The sequence below is a fragment of the Tricharina praecox genome, assembly GCF_024521635.1.
Source record: "Tricharina praecox strain CBS 144465 chromosome Unknown BZA05scaffold_29, whole genome shotgun sequence".
Lineage (NCBI taxonomy): Eukaryota > Fungi > Ascomycota > Pezizomycetes > Pezizales > Pyronemataceae > Tricharina > Tricharina praecox.
The window spans coordinates 4390-21282 of record NW_026250431.1 but is presented as its reverse complement, the minus strand read 5'-3'; the positions used below and the strand labels follow the sequence as shown (position 1 = coordinate 21282).

Here is a 16893-nt window from a genome sequence, read left to right as displayed (position 1 = left end):
ACCCCAGCCACAAGAAGAAGGGACAGCTGCATCAAAGAAGTAACTTTTCAAGTGTAATCTATACGAAACTCCATCATCAAAACACCCGTTTCCTATTGCCCGCCTTTCGAAATCATACTGTGAGTACCGTAAGATGTCCCTGTCGCAGTGTCCGGCAATACAGACGGACACGGCCCTGGATCTACCTGTGTAAAGTTGCGCTTACACGATAGCATCCGGTGGGGATCCGGAGCTGGCGGACGGTGCGCGGGTTGGAGTCGGACATCGAGATGTCATAGGTGGCAGCGGTTCATCCCCCTATCAAACGAAGGTGTCAGTATACGTGGTATAGTTTTGCAAAGAAAAAGTGCCGTTTTGATCAACTGTCTTACCTGCGGCGCGGCCCCAACGTCCGATTCTCCTGAAAGCACCGTCCCAGAGCGTCGGTGCAGGGATCGTAGCTCGTCCTCTTGCTGTGACTCCGAGTTCTGTCCCTTCCTATTCTCGTCGAAAGTGAGGAGGTCGTGGGCGATTGAACCTGAGTGTCCCTTGTGGGTGGTCTGGTTCGACGTGACCCTGCCTTCGCGGGACTCATCAGCCTCACGTGGATCCGTGTAGCTGATATTACGATCCTCACCTGCTTCAACAGGGCCAGACAGGTATGGCCAGCTCTCGTGAAGAGGAGGGCTACGCATGTAATGCGGAAGACCCGAATCGTAGCTGCTTGGTCTCGGTAGAGTGAGAAGACCCTCTCCTTGTAAAATACGAGCTGCGTTGGGACGTGGCGGCGCGATGAGGTCTGAGTCGCCATTCGACTGCGAATCAGGCCGGTGATCGACCGCATCGTCCTGAACACGGCGGTTACGATTGACGTCCACATCTGATTCAGCATCCTGCGTTACAACCAGATGTGCGTCAGATGGAGAAACAACCAGTTGAAGTGAACAATAAATTGGCGTACATACCCCTTTTGAGCCACCGGAAAAGAGCGACTTCCATTGTCGGATGATCCATTCGTAAACCTTACGGTATGGGGCAACCTCGTCCACAGTGTCCGGGAGGTGGAAGTTACGGTGAATCACTTCGCCGTCCTCGTTGACTTCACATCCGCAGTTATGCCCACAGACAACCGACTCCCTGAATGGAATGAAAAAGCTGATGGCTGCCCAAAGCACGCCCGCAACGAAGATGGAGCCGCCGAAGGTGATCGCTACTATCATCTCCGCAAATCGGTAGCTCTTGGATATGTTCTGTTTTTTGCGCTCCGGATCTGTTTCGTCTCCGCTTGCGCCTTCGGGAAAATGGATGAGGTTCGGAGGTCGAGGAGGTGGTCGATACTCTGAGATTCCCCCGTTTGGCGCAAACGTATGGCTGAGGACCGAATGTGTGGTACCAGCGAGCTCCGCAGCGGGTGTGTAGAAAACGGATGGTATGGCGGTAGGCTCTAAAGTAGCCACCATCACGGACAATGTCGCCGTCGTTGTTGGTTCGTACACGAAATCAGGAGTATGCATCTTGCTCTTCCACTCGAATACACCTGCGGTTCGCCGCTCAGAAGTATGTGACAAGACGTAGCCCAGCTGAAGGTTTCCGTGAGAGCTGTACCTGCAATGACCAGCAGCTGCCTCGCTAGAATGCGGAGAGTCTGAGTGAGTCCAGGTCTGTAGGGACAGGGTGAACGGTGCGTGCATTTGGAGGTACCTACCGTTCACAGTGCCCTGATTGACCACTGGGGTGCAGATGGTGATCTTTTTGTTGGTGGTGTAGTTCTGAGTGGTTGTGGTATTGTTGGTGGTGGGGTCGGTTGACATTTGTATTACTTCGTTGGGGTTGACAAGGCAGTACTAGTAGTTAGGGCCGATTGTTGTCGACAGGGATGGTAAAAAATACGCGGCGAAATCCATCGGTGTGGGCGACGATACATTAGTAGCCATCCCGTTGCGCAAGTAGACTCAAGATGCGATTACATAGACGATACGAAATCGCGGAACATCCAACTGAAGCGTGATGATGGTACAAGACAGAAGTTATATAAATACTCGCGATAGTCACTGCTATTGTGAACCAATAATGCGAAAGAATGGAATTACCGGTATAAAGCCAGCGATCATCATACACAGTGATCGGCTACTTGCATTCTCGTAAGTGGGCGCTGTACATATAGATGGATGTCTTGTATTGGCGTTACATCTCGGGTTCAAAGCGGTGGGTGTATTGTAGCGACCAGGCAGTGATCATGGCTTGACGGCAGCGATACTCCCAGGCGGTCAGGGGTCCATCGGCTGTATGAGGTTGGCAACCTTGGGGAGGACGCTCTTTTGCCGCTGTTCGAACCGAGGTGTCAGCGGTTTTGTTTTATGCTCCTCAGACCTTCGGTAGCGAAGTAACAGTAGTCGTTTGACGCCGCGATCGGTTCAGCAAGTTCCCAATAGATGCCTCCGTTGAATAATGCGGTAGATAAGCAAGATCATAGTATTGAGTACAGCAACAATATCGTGAACAGCGAGCTCTCTATATGCAATCTCCATGAACCTGAAAGTAGTATCTGCGCCGATCCCCGTGGAAGGTGGGTCTTCCGTGCTCGGATACCCCGCTATAATACACTGGCGAAATAGGCATCATCAGACGTCCCACATTCTAACACTTTTGAACTAGTAGATTGGGCTGTTGGCAGGTGTGATTTCCCGGGGAGAGGTCGGGTGCTCACCGGCGGCGCCTGTGGATTCCGACGAGACCCTCGTCTTGCCAACTCAACGGCGAGGTCATTTTCCTCTTTCTGAAATGGTTGGGAGCAGTGGTACGATGACGGTAGCGTAAAGATAAGATGCCCATACATTTGTTGCGGCGTCATCAGGAAAAACCAATCTACTCTGCACTGCTGCGGTAACTGTGGTGGGTGCATAGGGAACGGTGGTAGGCCGTTTCATCCTAACCTGAATGATGTTCCGTGAGCACGACGTTAGGTGGGGTTTGCCACATCTTTTTATTGATTGATATCACGTGGTATATCTACGTAATGGCAATACATATCCACCCTGTTCATACACCCCGTCCGTTCCCTCACCTGTCCCGGGGCCTTGACTCTTCGGCGCCCTTGCCCTCGACTGGCCCTCTCCGTCACCTCTTCCGGCTCCATCATATCTTGCGCTCCTTCACTAATCTGTGCAGTCATCTCTTCCGGAGCCGTCATGTCTTCCGCACTCCCATAACTCTTCCGTGCTCCCACAACGCTGCGGTGCTCCCACATCTCTGCCGTGCCGTCACCTGTTCGCCGCTCTTGCCCTGGATTTGCCCTCTTCCGCTCCCTCGAGCTCGACTGACCCACTCCCTCACTCTGCCGCGCCCCCACAACTTTTCCATGCCGTCGCCTCTTCGCCGCACTTGCCCTTCAATTGCCCTCTCCTGCTCGCTGCCCCTCGAGTGGCCGAATCCCTCCCTCGTCCGTACTCCTACAAGTCTTCCGTGCTCCCATGACACGTCCGGGCCTATCGACTCCTCCGTGCTCCCACAACTGTGCCTTACTCCCCCAACTGTGCCTTACTCCCCCAACTTTGCCGTGCTCCCACAACCCGTCCGTGCCCATCGAATTGTCTGTGCCGTCGTGTCTTCCGGTCCGTCGGATCCTCCTTGCTCCCATAACTTTGCCTTGCTCCCACCACTCCGCCATGCTCCCACATGTCTTCTCTGACGTCATCTCTTCCGGCCCATGGACACGTGCGTACACCCACAACCCTTCCGTGCCGTCAACTCTTCCGGCCTGGCGACTCCTTCATACTCCGACAACTCGTCCAGACCAACAGCTCATCCTTGCCGTCATCTGTTGGTACCTGGAGACTCGTTCCTGCCCCTCCATGCTCCCACAACTTGTCCTGACCCACAAATCCTCTCTGCCGTCATCTCTTGCGGTCTGGCGACTCGTCCCTTCCGTCATCTCTTCTAGCGTGGCGACTCGTCTGTGCCGTCATCTCTTCCGGCTCGTCGACTCGTCCGTACTCCCACAACCTGTCCGTGCCCGTCGACTCGTCTGTGCCGTCATTTCTTCTGGTCCGCCGACTCATCTGTCCCGTCAGTTCTTCTGTGCTGCCTCAGTCTTCCGTGCTCTTGTTGCTCCCTCAACTCTTCTGTGCCCTCGACATACACCTCAACCCTTCCGTGAGGTGCACCCTCGACGCTTCCGGGCCCTCAAATCTTCCGTTCCTTGACCCCTCCGCCCCGTCATCTGTTCCGTAAAGTCAACACGTGGTGCCATCAACTGGGAGGGGCCGTCAATCGTCGCTGCTGTTGCATAGTGGGATGGAGCGGCTGGCCCAGAACATTGCCCTGGCGTAATAGGTGCCGTGCGGTAATAGGTGCTCCGGTATGTTGGGTGGGAGAGGAATATGGTTCTTGCCGCATGTCGATAGTTGGCTGTTCACCTTTGGACCGCGCCATTCTAACTTTTCCCATCCGGATACCCCGCTGGCAGAACCGCGGATGCAATCTCTCTCTCCTCCCCTTCACCCTGCTACTCCTCACCCTCCCGATTCTACCAGTCCAACTGGTTCTAGTGGTCCTTCTCGATCTGCTGCAGAAACAGTCTCCTCGTCCTGGTGCGGAAAGACTTTCCCCACCCCGCTCACTCAGCTCGCTGTGCATCGGTTCCCTCGACTCTTCCCCAGCCGTGCACTTGACTGGCAGTTCCCTCGGCTCTTCCACGCCCTCGCCGTGCTACCTGGCCTCTTCGGCGGCCTCGCTCGCGATCGGCCCGTTCCCTCGGCCCGTCCGCAGCATCGCCCTTGACTGGCCTGTTCCCTCTGCTCTTCCCCAGCCTCGTCTTTGACTAGATGTTCTCTCCCAGCTTGGCCTGGCTCCCTAGACCGTTCGCCAGCCTCACCCTGCCTCGCCCTCGTCTAGCCGCTCCCGCAACTCTGCTCCAACCTTGCCCTCGCTCCCTAGGCTCTTCCGCGACCTCGTAACCGTCCCCAAACACTGCTCAAGCCTTGCCCTCGCTCCGTGAGTTCCTCCGCGACCTCAAAATATTTCCACCAGTCTTCCACGTCTTCGCTCTTGACTAGCCCGTTCCCTCGACTCTTCAACGGCCTCGACTGGATCCCTGGACTCCTCTCAGGCCTCGCCGTTCTCCATGGACCCTTCCCGGCCTTGACTGGCTTCCTGGACTCTTCCTCTGCCTCGCTCTCGGCCGGCCCCTTCCCTCGGCTCCTCCGTGCTCCCGCTCTGCTTGCTGGGCTATTTACCTGCCTTGCCCTACCTTGCTCTTGACCGGCCCGTTCCCACAACTCTTCCCCAGCATCGCCTTGCCTCGCTCTCAACTGACCCGTTCCCTCAACTGTTCTGTGGCCTCACCATACTCCCTGGACTCTTCCCCAGCCTCGTCCTTGCCACGTCCGTTCCCACAACTCTTTCCCAGCCTCGCCTCTCCCTGGCCATTCCCTCGACTGATCTGTCGCCTCACTCTGCCGCCCCTTGGGTCTTGCATCCCCCACCCCCCAGTCCCCCCGACCTCCCCCGCTCCCTCGATCCTCCCGTAATGCACTCGCAGAAGCTATTAAATCTTGTTCCAAGTGGTTAGATCAATGTTACTGTTCACTAGCCAAACTTTATTCGGAATTCCAGAGCTGTCCGCTTCGTCGGGGATGAGATGTGCTGCTCCAGCGATGTTCGTACCGCTTATCACCGTGGAGTTACTACCCGCCGTGGGCTTTGTCACCATCACCATTCCAGACGCGCTTTCGGGGACACCGTCTGACTTCGGTGTGGTTTCTTCCACGAATGCACACACCGTGATGGATGTTTACCGTGCACTGACGGAGGTCGCCGTAAAAGATTTTGTCCAGCTGGCGACGGAGGAAGGAGATGGTCGCACGAAGCAGCTCGTTCTGAAGGTTGTCGCCATGCACAGATACAAGCATAGCACCAAAGTGGCGATTCTGAAATTCCCAACGTAGGTCTAATCGGAAGTGAATCTCAACCCGACTAGGGATTCTTCCGCCGTTTTCACATGACCCGCGGGATTGTCACCACTCTGGGCCGATTTGTTAAGACTCCGCATCGCAGGAGTATCGCTCCTCTGGTGGTACTGCAGCATCTGTTTGTAAATGTTGCCAGAGCGATTCGACTTGTAGTACGATCATTAAGCTGGGTGCGGTGGGAGGTCTCACCAGCCTCGGTAGACCATTGCTTGAGGGTTGTGTATCGGCGTATCTGCTCCTCGCAATGAAGCAGCTGGTTGATTTTCGGAAAGTTTAAATTACTTCCCTCCTCGTGATATTCAACCATCCCCGTGTTGATCAGAGTCTGCCATTCCTTGTTGAATCTCTGCCGCTTGACGCCAGTTGTACCTTCCATCGCAGTGTCCCGCATCTCAAGCAAAGGCCTCCGGTGCTCTTGGTCTTGGAGCGTTACCTTCTTGGTGGCCCGAAATTGCTGGAAAACATGTTCGAGGGTGTAGAAGCGACTGAGCGCATCGCGCATCAGACCCAAGGTCTCATCATTGTGAGTTTTGTGCATAGGATAGGAATAAAACTCGGTGAGGGCTCTGCTTGTCACGGCTCAGGAAAGGACGGCCGAAGAAGAGCTGCGACAATGATCGGATGGCATGAGAGACAGCGCATGGGGGGCGCGGGATGAGGCGTTGATGACTAGGGCTATGTGCAAGAAGCAGGGATAGTGCGGGCAGCACCGGAATGAGACGCCGAGGATTGAGGCTGTGCATGCAAGAGCAGGGGTTGAGCAGCTCAGCAGGTGTGAGTCGAAAGCGGGGCAGCGCAGCGAAGGATTTCTCAGCGTCTAGCACACACCCACTTTGGTTAGCGGGTTGCGGGAAGGAGGCGAGGATTTCCTATATAAACAGGCGGTCGCCCTCTGTAATTAGTTCTTCACTCAACAAAGTTTTAATTCAACAACTCTTACCTCTGTCCTTGCCTGAGCTGCCGTCTGCGCCGTAGTGCTTATCCCTGCCTCTGTTCTCAGTTGCCGTCTGCACTGAGCCCTGCCTCACCTTGTCCTCTGAACCCGTCTTGCCTCTGCCGAACCCAGAACCCGGTCCCCAGCCCGACTTCGCTACCTGGAGCCTTGCCCGACGGTGCCGTCACACTTTGTTGCGTCCCCTATCTCTCCACATAGCGAACTACCATGGCCACAACACTCAGGTACCCGACGTCCCCCAGTGTCACGGCCCGCGACGGAATGACGAAGGGAGGGTTGGCACAAGGATCGGGAGAGCTGGGGGGCAGTGCAGAGGCAGTGCACCGGCAGTGCAAGGATGAGACGCAGAGGATTGGGGGCTGTGTGCAGGGAGCAGGGATAGCGCAGTAATGAGCCGCAGGAGATTGGGGCTGTGTGCAGGAAGCAGGGGTAGTGCGGCTGCGCAGGGTATGAGTCACGGAAGTGGGGTACTGGCAAGGTGGATTTCTCAGGGTCTGGCACACGCCCATGGTCATTGTCAGGTTGCGGGAAGAAGTGGAGGATTTCCTATATAAACGGGCCGTTGCTGTAACGGCACGGTCGGGCAAGGCTCCAGGTAGCGAAGCCGGGCTGGGGATCGGGTTCTGGGTTCGGTAGGGGCAAGACGGGTACAGGAGACAAGGTGAGGCAGGGCTCAGTGCAGACGGCAACTGAGAACAGAGGCAGGGACAAGGACTACGGCGCAGACGGCAGCCGAGGCAAGGACAGAGGTAACAGTGATTGAATTAACAAGTTGTTGCGTGAAGAACTAAATACAGAGGGGCAACGGCCCGTTTATATAGAAAATCCTCCACTTCTTCCCGCAACCTGACAATGACCGTGGGCGTGTGCCAGACCCTGAGAAATCCACCTTGCCAGTACCCCACTTCCGTGACTCACACCCTGCGCAGCCGCACTACCCCTGCTTCCTGCACACAGCCCCAATATCCTGCGACTCATTACTGCGCTATCCCTGCTCCCTGCACACAGCCCCAAATCCTCTGCGACTCATCCTTGCACTGCCGGTGCACTGCCTCTGCACTGCCCCCCAATTCTCCCGATCCTTGTGCCGACCCTCCCTTCGTCATTCCGTCGTGAGCCGTGACAGTAGTCCCTCCTAAGGCTTGAGTTCCCACGAGAGCAAGTTCGACTGATCCAGGCTGCATGGGGTATCGTCGATGGAAGTCGTCCACAGCTTGTACCTCAGTAAGGTTCTCCTCTGGTTCCCATGTTGGTGCCACGTAGCCTCTCCATTTCACCAGGTACTGGAGTTTGCCCCTGAGGTTCCGGCTGTCCAGGACCTCTTCAACCTCCCATTCTTCTTGGTCGTCCACGATTACCGGAAGTGGTGGCGGTGGAGTTTGTCCAGGGAAGGGATCGTCAGCGGAGGCATGAAGGAGGGATACAGGAAATGTTCGGTGCTTCTGAACGGTGTCCGGGATGTCCAATTCGTAGGCGTGGGTTCCGATTGTCCGAATCACACGGTAGGGACCATGGTGTTTGTTTTCCAGCTTGCAACTGGGTCTCTCGGTGCGCCAGTTCCGACCATCCACCCATACCATGTCGCCTGGTTGGAAGGCTGGCGCAGGGGTTCGGTGTCGGTCGGAGTCGTCCTGTTGCCGTGCCTGGGCATACCGCATTTGGCTGCGGGCGACGTCGTGGATTTGATGCAACCGTTCCGCTGCACTCTGAGCTTGATGTTCCTCCTTGGTGTCGACACGGATATCCAGCTCAAAGTCACACCGTGGGTGGTATCCTAGGTTAGCGAAGAATGGGGACAGGGTAGTCGTGTCGGAGACCTGGTTGTTGCCAGCGAATTCGGCCAAGAAGAGGTAGTCGACCCAGTCATCCTGGAGGTAGCTGACGTACGCGCGGAGGTGCTGTTCCATGACAGCGTTCATCCGTTCGGTTTGGCCGTCGGTCTGGGGGTGGAAGGCAGTTGACAGGCGTGGCTCGATCTTGAGGCATGAGCATAGGTGTTTCCAGAATCTCGAGGCAAACTGGGGACCCCTATCCGAGACGATGCTTTCTGGCAACCCATGGTACCTGAAGATCCGGTCGCAGAACAGCTCGGCCAGTCCTTCCGAGGTGATGGTCGTGGTACATGGTAGGAGACGGCGTTGCTTGGTCAGTCGGTCAACAAAAACACAGATGGCGTCAAACCCCTTTGAGGCCGGTAAGCCAGTGACAAAGTCGACTGAGATGTGTTGCCATGGCTTCTCGGGTACTGGGAGGGGGCGCAGGACACCATAGGGTGCGTGCCGGGTGGCCTTGGTTCGTCGGCAGGTGTGGCAGTTTCGGACAAACTGGTCAACGTCCTTTCGCATCTGTGGCCAGTAGTACCTTCGAGCAAGTAGTTCCAGGGTTTTTGCGCGCCCTGGGTGCCCCATGGTCGGTGGGTCGTGGTGGTCCTGGATCAGTCGTAGTCGGAGTCGGTCGTACTCTGGAACATAGAGGCAGTCTCGGTAGATCAGTCGCCCGTTGACTTCGCGGCATTCGGCCAAGGAGATCTCCTTCGAGTGGCGTGTACCATTTCGGAGTAGCTCGAGGATTCGATTTGGGACGGGGTCTATGTCGTAGCCTTCTGTTATCAGTGACCTGAGGAGGGGACGGTGTTGTTCGGGTGTGTTGGTTGCTGCCAACCGGAGCTCTTCCGGTAGGTTGTCCGGTTTCAGGACCGCCTGCTGGTTGGCAAGCAATCTTTCATCCCCTTCTTTAGGGAGGTCTCCTGACCTCCTGGTCAGTGCATCCGGTTTTCCTCCCGCTTTGCCTGGTCGGTAGACAATCTTGAAATGGAAACGGGAAAGGAACTCTGACCATCGCGCTTGTCGTCGGTTAAGTAGTTTCGTTGTCATGAAATACTCCAGATTCTTGTGGTCGCTTAGGACTTGGATGGGGTGAGGAGCGCCCTCCAGATGTGGTCTCCACTCCTCAAAGGCGCGGACGATTGCGAGAAGTTCTTTGTCGTAGATCTCGTAGTTGCATTCTGCCGGGGAATGTTTCTTGGAATGGAATGCCACTGGGTGCAGGATTCCCTCGTCGTCGTACTGAGATAGGACGCCGGCAGAGACGTAGTCGGAGGCGTCAGTTTCCACTACTATCTGCCGATCGTAGTCGAAGTGCCGGAGGATCGGGGCCGAGGTGAATGCTGTTTTTAGTTCGTCGAATGCTTTCTGCTGTTCCGGTCCCCACACGAAGGGAACATACTTTCCATCCTCCTTCTTGGTCAATGCTGTCAATGGGGATACCACCTTGGAATAGTCTTGGATGAATCGCCGGTAGAAGTTCGCAAATCCCAGAAAGCATTGCACATCGGTGACGGTACTCGGCTCCTCCCATTCCAGTATGCAGGAGACTTTCGCTGGGTCCATCTTGATCCCGTTTGTTGTAATGATCAGTCCCAAATACTTGACTTCTGTCTGGTGGAAATGACATTTTTCGGGTTTGAGATGTAGACCGGCTGCTGATAAGGCCTGAAGTACTTTCGTGACATGTTTCCGGTGTTCATCTAAGGATCCGCTGTAAATGAAGACGTCATCGATGAATGCGGTACAGAAGTCGTCGAGGAACGGGCGTAGCACATCGTTGATCAGAGCTTGGAAGTCGGCAGGGGCGTTGGTGAGGCCGAAGGGCATGACGAGGGATTCGAAGAGCCCGTAGCGTGTCCGGAAGGCAGTTTTCCACTCTTCTCCTTCCGCCATCCGCACAAGGTTGTAGGCACCGCGGATATCCAGGGTGGTGAAGTATTTTGCCCCGGATAGCCGCATCAGAGTTTCTTGGAGGAGTGGGAGTGGGTACCTGTTCTTGATTGTTCCTTCGTTCAGGCCCCTGTAATCCACACACAGGCGTAGGGAGCCGTCTGATTTCTTGACAAACAGGATTGGCGATGCTGCTGGAGAGGAAGAGGCACGGATGAAACCTTTGCTAAGGTTGTCGTCAAGCCATTCCTTCAATGCGACAAGCTCCGTTTTCGAAAGTGAGTACAGTGGTCCGTATGGGGGCGTAAATCCCTCCTTGAGTGGGATCTTATGGTCGTAGTGTCGGTGCGGTGGCAAGTTCTGGGCGAGGGCTTCAGAGAACAGCGGTAGGAACTCGTGATATTCGTGAGGGATATGTGCCGTGGGGTCCTCGTTTCCTTCCAGTGCGCCGTTGACTTCGGCAAGAGTGGTGTTGAAAACCGTAAGGCTTTCCTTGCTTACCAGTTCTTGGAATGACTCCATCCGTAAGGCTGAGATTCTGACTGTGGTTTCCCTTGAAAGGTTAGTGCATTCTTGGTGATTCATCCGTGGGGGAGACGTAATGCAGCGGGCCACGATGTCGCCGGCCCCCGCGCTTACCGCTGGCTCTTCCTGAGCTGCTTTTGACGCGAGAGCATAGGTAGATACGTCAGATGGGCCGGTGGTGATTCCATGTGCAACTGTGGGCACTGCATTGCAGTTGGCTGTACAGTATTGGGAGCCAAAGGTGAGGGTTCGGGAGCTGAACCGGATGGCCACATCGTGGAGGTCCATCCAGGGGATTCCGAGTACAACCGGGTAGTGGCCTAGTTTGGTGACAAACATAGGGATTTCTTCGTGGTGTTCCTGTATGGACAGGGTGGTGGTGGCAACATGTGTGATGTCGCCTGACTCGATGGGAAGGCCGTCGATGACTTCGAGGGTGCGCGGGGATTTCAGGGGTACGAGGGGTAGGTGGTGATGGCGGGCGAAGTCTTTGTCTACAAATGCAATTCCGGTTGCCCCACAGTCGATCAGCGCATGCGTGGCAATGGTTTTGTCACCAAACGAAAGGTTACACAATACAACAAGATGTTTTCCTTCCATTGATGATTCCTCCACAACCATTCCTGACACTGAGAGACTAGACAAACGAAAAATAGGGGACATAGGAGACAAAGACTTATCCCGGGTACGACCAACAACAGTGCCATCAAGCGGTTGTTGGTCTAGGCTTTTCCCGACTGCTGGGAGGTCTCGCCGCAATCCTGGTTGCAGTTGTGATAGGTGTGAGCCGGGGTGGTGTTGGTCGGCTGAGTTGTCTCCAGCCGGGCAACGGCTGCTCGGAACGGATTTCGGTTCTTGTTGGCGCAGTGCCTCGCCATGTGGCCACTTCCTCCACAGTACAGACAGCGGCCTTCGCGGAGTCGAGCGGCACGCTCTTTATCTGAGATCCTGCGGCTGTTGGCACTCAAGTCCATGGCTCCGGGAGCCATTCCTGTGGCAGTGGTCGTCGTGGGCATGGTGTTCTGGGTGGTGTGCCTGAGCGGCGCCGTGGGTTGTGGGGCGCTACTCTGCCGAGGGGGGTTGATGGTACGGCGTCCCTCACGAAGTTGGAGGGCACGCAGCTCGGAGTCGAGGCGTTGGCAGAGGGCCACAAACCCGTCGTAGTTGAGACCCTGAGTACGGCCCACAAGTTGCCGGTGGAGTTCGATGGATACTCCTTCTCGCAGTGCGTCAAGTTTCGCATGCTCGTCCCAATTGAGCTTGGAGACGAGCATCTGGAATTCCGCAAAGTAGGAGGTGAACTCCTTATTGCCTTGTTTCAGGTGGTGCAGCTTGGCTCGAGCGGTGGCCGCTGGGTCGGGGTCACCAAACGCATTGTTCAGGAGTGTGATTATCGCATCAGCATCAGTGAGGGTGATGTTGTGATTCTCGATGTATGGCAGGATCTGGGCTTGGGCGCGGCCTTCCAAGCGATTGAAGGCGTAGGCCATTCGGAGTGCTGGAGTGGGGAAACGGGCTGGGTCGCTGTATAGCTTGAGTCGAAGTTGCGCAACGAACCCTTCGAGTTTGTCGCGTGTTCCGTCGAACATGGCGGGCTCTGGGACACGCTCAGCGCGGCTTTGAGGGTGGGCTTCGACGGTGGCGAGGCGGTTGGCGATCCGGCGGGCATCGGCAAGTTGTTCTTCGAGGTCGTCGAATCGCCAGGTTGGTATCGCTGTCGGGGACAGGGTGATTGCGCGGGCAAGGATTCTGAATTCGTTGTACAACCTCATCAGGGTTGCATCGTCGGCGGGTGCATCGTGATTGACGATGATTTCGAGTTGTTCGTAGATGGCGGCGGGAATTTCTCGGTAGAAGGGGGGAGCCACCGGTACTTCGTCCTGCTGGGGGACGTCGGGTACCTGAGTGTTGGTGGCCATGGTAGTTTGCTAGGTGGAGAGATGGGGTACGCAACAAAGTGTAACGGCACGGTCGGGCAAGGCTCCAGGTAGCGAAGTCGGGCTGGGGATCGGGTTCTGGGTTCGGTAGGGGCAAGACGGGTACAGGAGACAAGGTGAGGCAGGGCTCAGTGCAGACGGCAACTGAGAACAGAGGCAGGGACAAGGACTACGGCGCAGACGGCAGCCGAGGCAAGGACAGAGGTAACAGTGATTGAATTAACAAGTTGTTGCGTGAAGAACTAAATACAGAGGGGCAACGGCCCGTTTATATAGAAAATCCTCCACTTCTTCCCGCAACCTGACAATGACCGTGGGCGTGTGCCAGACCCTGAGAAATCCACCTTGCCAGTACCCCACTTCCGTGACTCACACCCTGCGCAGCCGCACTACCCCTGCTTCCTGCACACAGCCCCAATATCCTGCGACTCATTACTGCGCTATCCCTGCTCCCTGCACACAGCCCCAAATCCTCTGCGGCTCATCCTTGCACTGCCGGTGCACTGCCTCTGCACTGCCCCCCAATTCTCCCGATCCTTGTGCCGACCCTCCCTTCGTCATTCCGTCGTGAGCCGTGACACCCTCCAACTCCGTGAGAGACGCCGCACCGCTAACCCCCCTCGGCAGAGTAGCGCCCCACACCCTACGGCGCCGCTCAGGCACACCACCGACAACATCATGCCCGCGGCGACCACTGCCACATGAATGTCACAGTTCAGAAATCCCGGAGCCATGGACTTGAGTGCCCACAGCCGTAGGATCCCAGACCAAGAGCGTGCCGCTCGACTCCGCGAAGGCTGCTGCCTGTACTGTGGGGGAAGTGGCCACATGGCCAGGCATTGCCCCAACAAGAACCGAAATCCGTTCCGAGCAGCCGTTGCCCGGCTGGAGTCATCCCAGCCCACCAACACCACCCCGGCTCACATCTATCACAACTACAACCAGGATTGCGGCGAGACCATCCAGCAGTCGGGAAAAGCCTAGACAAACAACCGCTTGATGGCACTGTTGTTGGTCGTACCCAGGATAAGTCTTTGTCTCCTATGTCCCCTATTTTTCGTTTGTCTAGTCTCTCAGTGTCAGGAATGGTTGTGGAAGAATCATCAATGGAAGGAAAACATCTTGTTGTATTGTGTAAACTTTCGTTTGGTGATAAAACTATTGCCACGCATGCGCTGATCGATTGTGGGGCAACCGGGATTGCATTTGTAGACAAAAACTTCGCCCGCCATCACCACCTACCCCTTGTACCCCTGAAATTCCCGCGAAGTCTTGAAGTCATCAATGGCCGTCCCATCGAGTTAGACGACATCACACATGTTGCCACCACCACTCTGTCCATACAGGAACACCACGGGGAAATCCCTATGTTTGTCACCAAACTAGGCTACTACCCTATTGTACTCGGAATCCCCTGGATGGACCTCCACGATGTGGCAATCCGGTTCAGCTCCCGAACCCTCACCTCCGGCTCCCAATACTGCACAGCCAACTGCAATGCGGTACCCACAGTTGCACATGGAATCACCACCGACCCGCCTGACGTATCTACCTATGCTTTCGCGTCAAAAGCAGCTCCGCAAGAGCCCGCGGTAAGCGCGGGGGCCGGCGACATCGTGGCCCGCTACATTACGTCTCCCCCAAGGAAGAATCACCAAGAATGCACTAACCTTTCAAGGGAAAGCACAGTCAGAATCTCAGCCTTACAGATGGAGTCATTCCAAGAACTGGTCAACAAGGAAAGCCTCACGATGTTCAACACCACGCTTGCCGAGGTCAACGGCGCACTGGAAGGAAACAAGGACCCCACGGCACATATCCCTCACGAATACCACGAGTTCCTACCGCTGTTCTCTGAAACTCTTGCCCAGAACCTGCTCCCGCACCGACACTACGGCCATAAGATTCAACTCAAGGAGGGATTTACACCCCCATACGGACCACTGTACTCACTTTCGAAAACGGAGCTTGTCGCACTGAAGGAATGGCTTGACAACAACCTCAGCAAAGGTTTCATCCGTGCCTCTTTGTGAGACTGGAACGAGTTTGTGTCGTCGGAGTCTATGGTAATATCGAGTGCAGAATAAAAGTCAGGGATTTCGATAATTCACAACGGAATAATCTTAAGGGTGTTTGTTCGATGGTTTGTTCGGTGCAATGATTGTGTTTTGTTCGGTTGCCCGCTCGGTTCGACTTATAGCCGTCCCGATCCTCAGCACGTGATTCCTCTAGAGTGCGGCCTAACGTAGCTCCGTTGCTTCCTTTGCATCGGAGTTCCGCGGCCTAGCCTTGAGTCGTCGTCAGCTCTCTTCGGATAGTCTTCTCGACTAGGCAGGTGGTAAACACCACGCGCCCAAGATAGATCGGAGTTTCCGAGCAATTATCTCCCTCATGCGCCGGCAGAGTTCTTCGCTCGAAGTTGTCTGCCCCCATCGGTCGATGTTCGATTCTCTCGTCATAACAGTTTTTTCCTGGATCGGAGTTCCTACTGCGGGGCCCTATGATCGGAGATCTCAAAGTCCTCTGGACTGTTATCCCGATCTCCCGCATCTCCGATCACTGTCTAGACTCTGGAATCCGTTTGCTCCCTCCTTCCTATCTTGTCTTTGATCGCTTCGAACTATCCTTTCGGCTCGCAACTCTATTCTAATCACCCGAACTATCTAATCACATCTCTTGCGACCGTCGTGACCTCCGATACCTATCGGGGTGTCACACCATCTCCCCTCCCACGAGGCTTCGGCCCGAAGCACCCAAGTCCTCGCCTTTATCCTAACTTGATAACTGTGGATGAAGTCCTCCAACCCCTTCATCCTACTACCTGCCCGAGTTCGAGAAAAACCACATGGGAAAAAACTCTTACTCATCTGTGAGCCGGTAGTCCCTCGGCGCATCGGGATTTTTGCGATGAAACTCGCGTAGCTTTTCCCGACCGCCTACTGAGAAGTTGTCGAATGGCTCGTTCGTCCAGTCCCGTCGTTCGGGGTAGTTGAGCCATTTGACGAGGTAGAGCACTCGTCGACCTTTCTTCGAGCTGCCCATAACCTCATCGACGTCGTATTCTTCGTTGCCTTCCACATCATCGGCCTCTCGTAAGATTTGAGAGGGATCCGGTGGTGCTCGGGTGCCGGCTCGGAACGGTTCAACGAGCGAGACGTGAAAGACATTATGAATCTTCCACTTCCCTGGCAGAGTGAGCTTGACAGCGAGCGGCGATACGATCTTCTCGAATTTCAAGGGACCATGGTTCTTGTGGTCCAACTTCCGCGAGGGTCGGCGGGTTTGAATGTTCCGCCCATTGAGCATTACCAAGTCTCCTACTTGATAAGCCGGTGCCTCCTGACGATGTTGATCTGCATACTTGCGCATTCGTTCGCGCGTTCGTTCGAGGGTCTTGATGTTTTCCTCGTGGACTGTATGCATCCAGTGAGCGTAGACCTTGCTGGCGGGGTTGAGAGAATTTGCCGCAGCAGGGTTTGTTGCCGACGGGTGGTATCCGAAATTCGCATAGAAGGGCGACATTCCGGTTGCCGATGTAACCGAGTTGTTGTAGGCAAACTCAGCCATCGGTAGGAGATTCACCCAATCGTTCTGTTCGTAGTTGACGAAGGAGCGGAGGTATGCTTCGATCGTCTGGTTGAGGCGTTCGGTTTGTCCATCCGTCTGTGGGTGGAACGCTGTTGACATCCGGGGCTTAATGCCTAGCAGCCGGATGAATTCTTTCCATGTACCCGAGGTAAACCGTGAGTCTCGGTCCGACACTATGTCTGTTGGTAATCCGTGAAAGCGCCATATCTCGCGGGCAAAAATCT

General features: G+C 55.4%; 1 protein-coding gene across 1 annotated transcript; it reads right to left on the bottom strand.

The window, feature by feature from the left end:
* Window positions 1-201: 201 nt before the first annotated feature.
* On the bottom strand, window positions 202-1790 carry BZA05DRAFT_476711 (uncharacterized protein; the record flags this gene model as incomplete). The annotated part of the gene is made up of 4 exons (XM_051488265.1): window positions 202-297; window positions 372-872; window positions 945-1624; window positions 1685-1790. 4 exons carry the CDS (start codon window positions 1788-1790, stop codon window positions 202-204), a joined length of 1383 nt encoding a protein of 460 aa, XP_051336004.1.
* Window positions 1791-16893: the final 15103 nt, after the last annotated feature.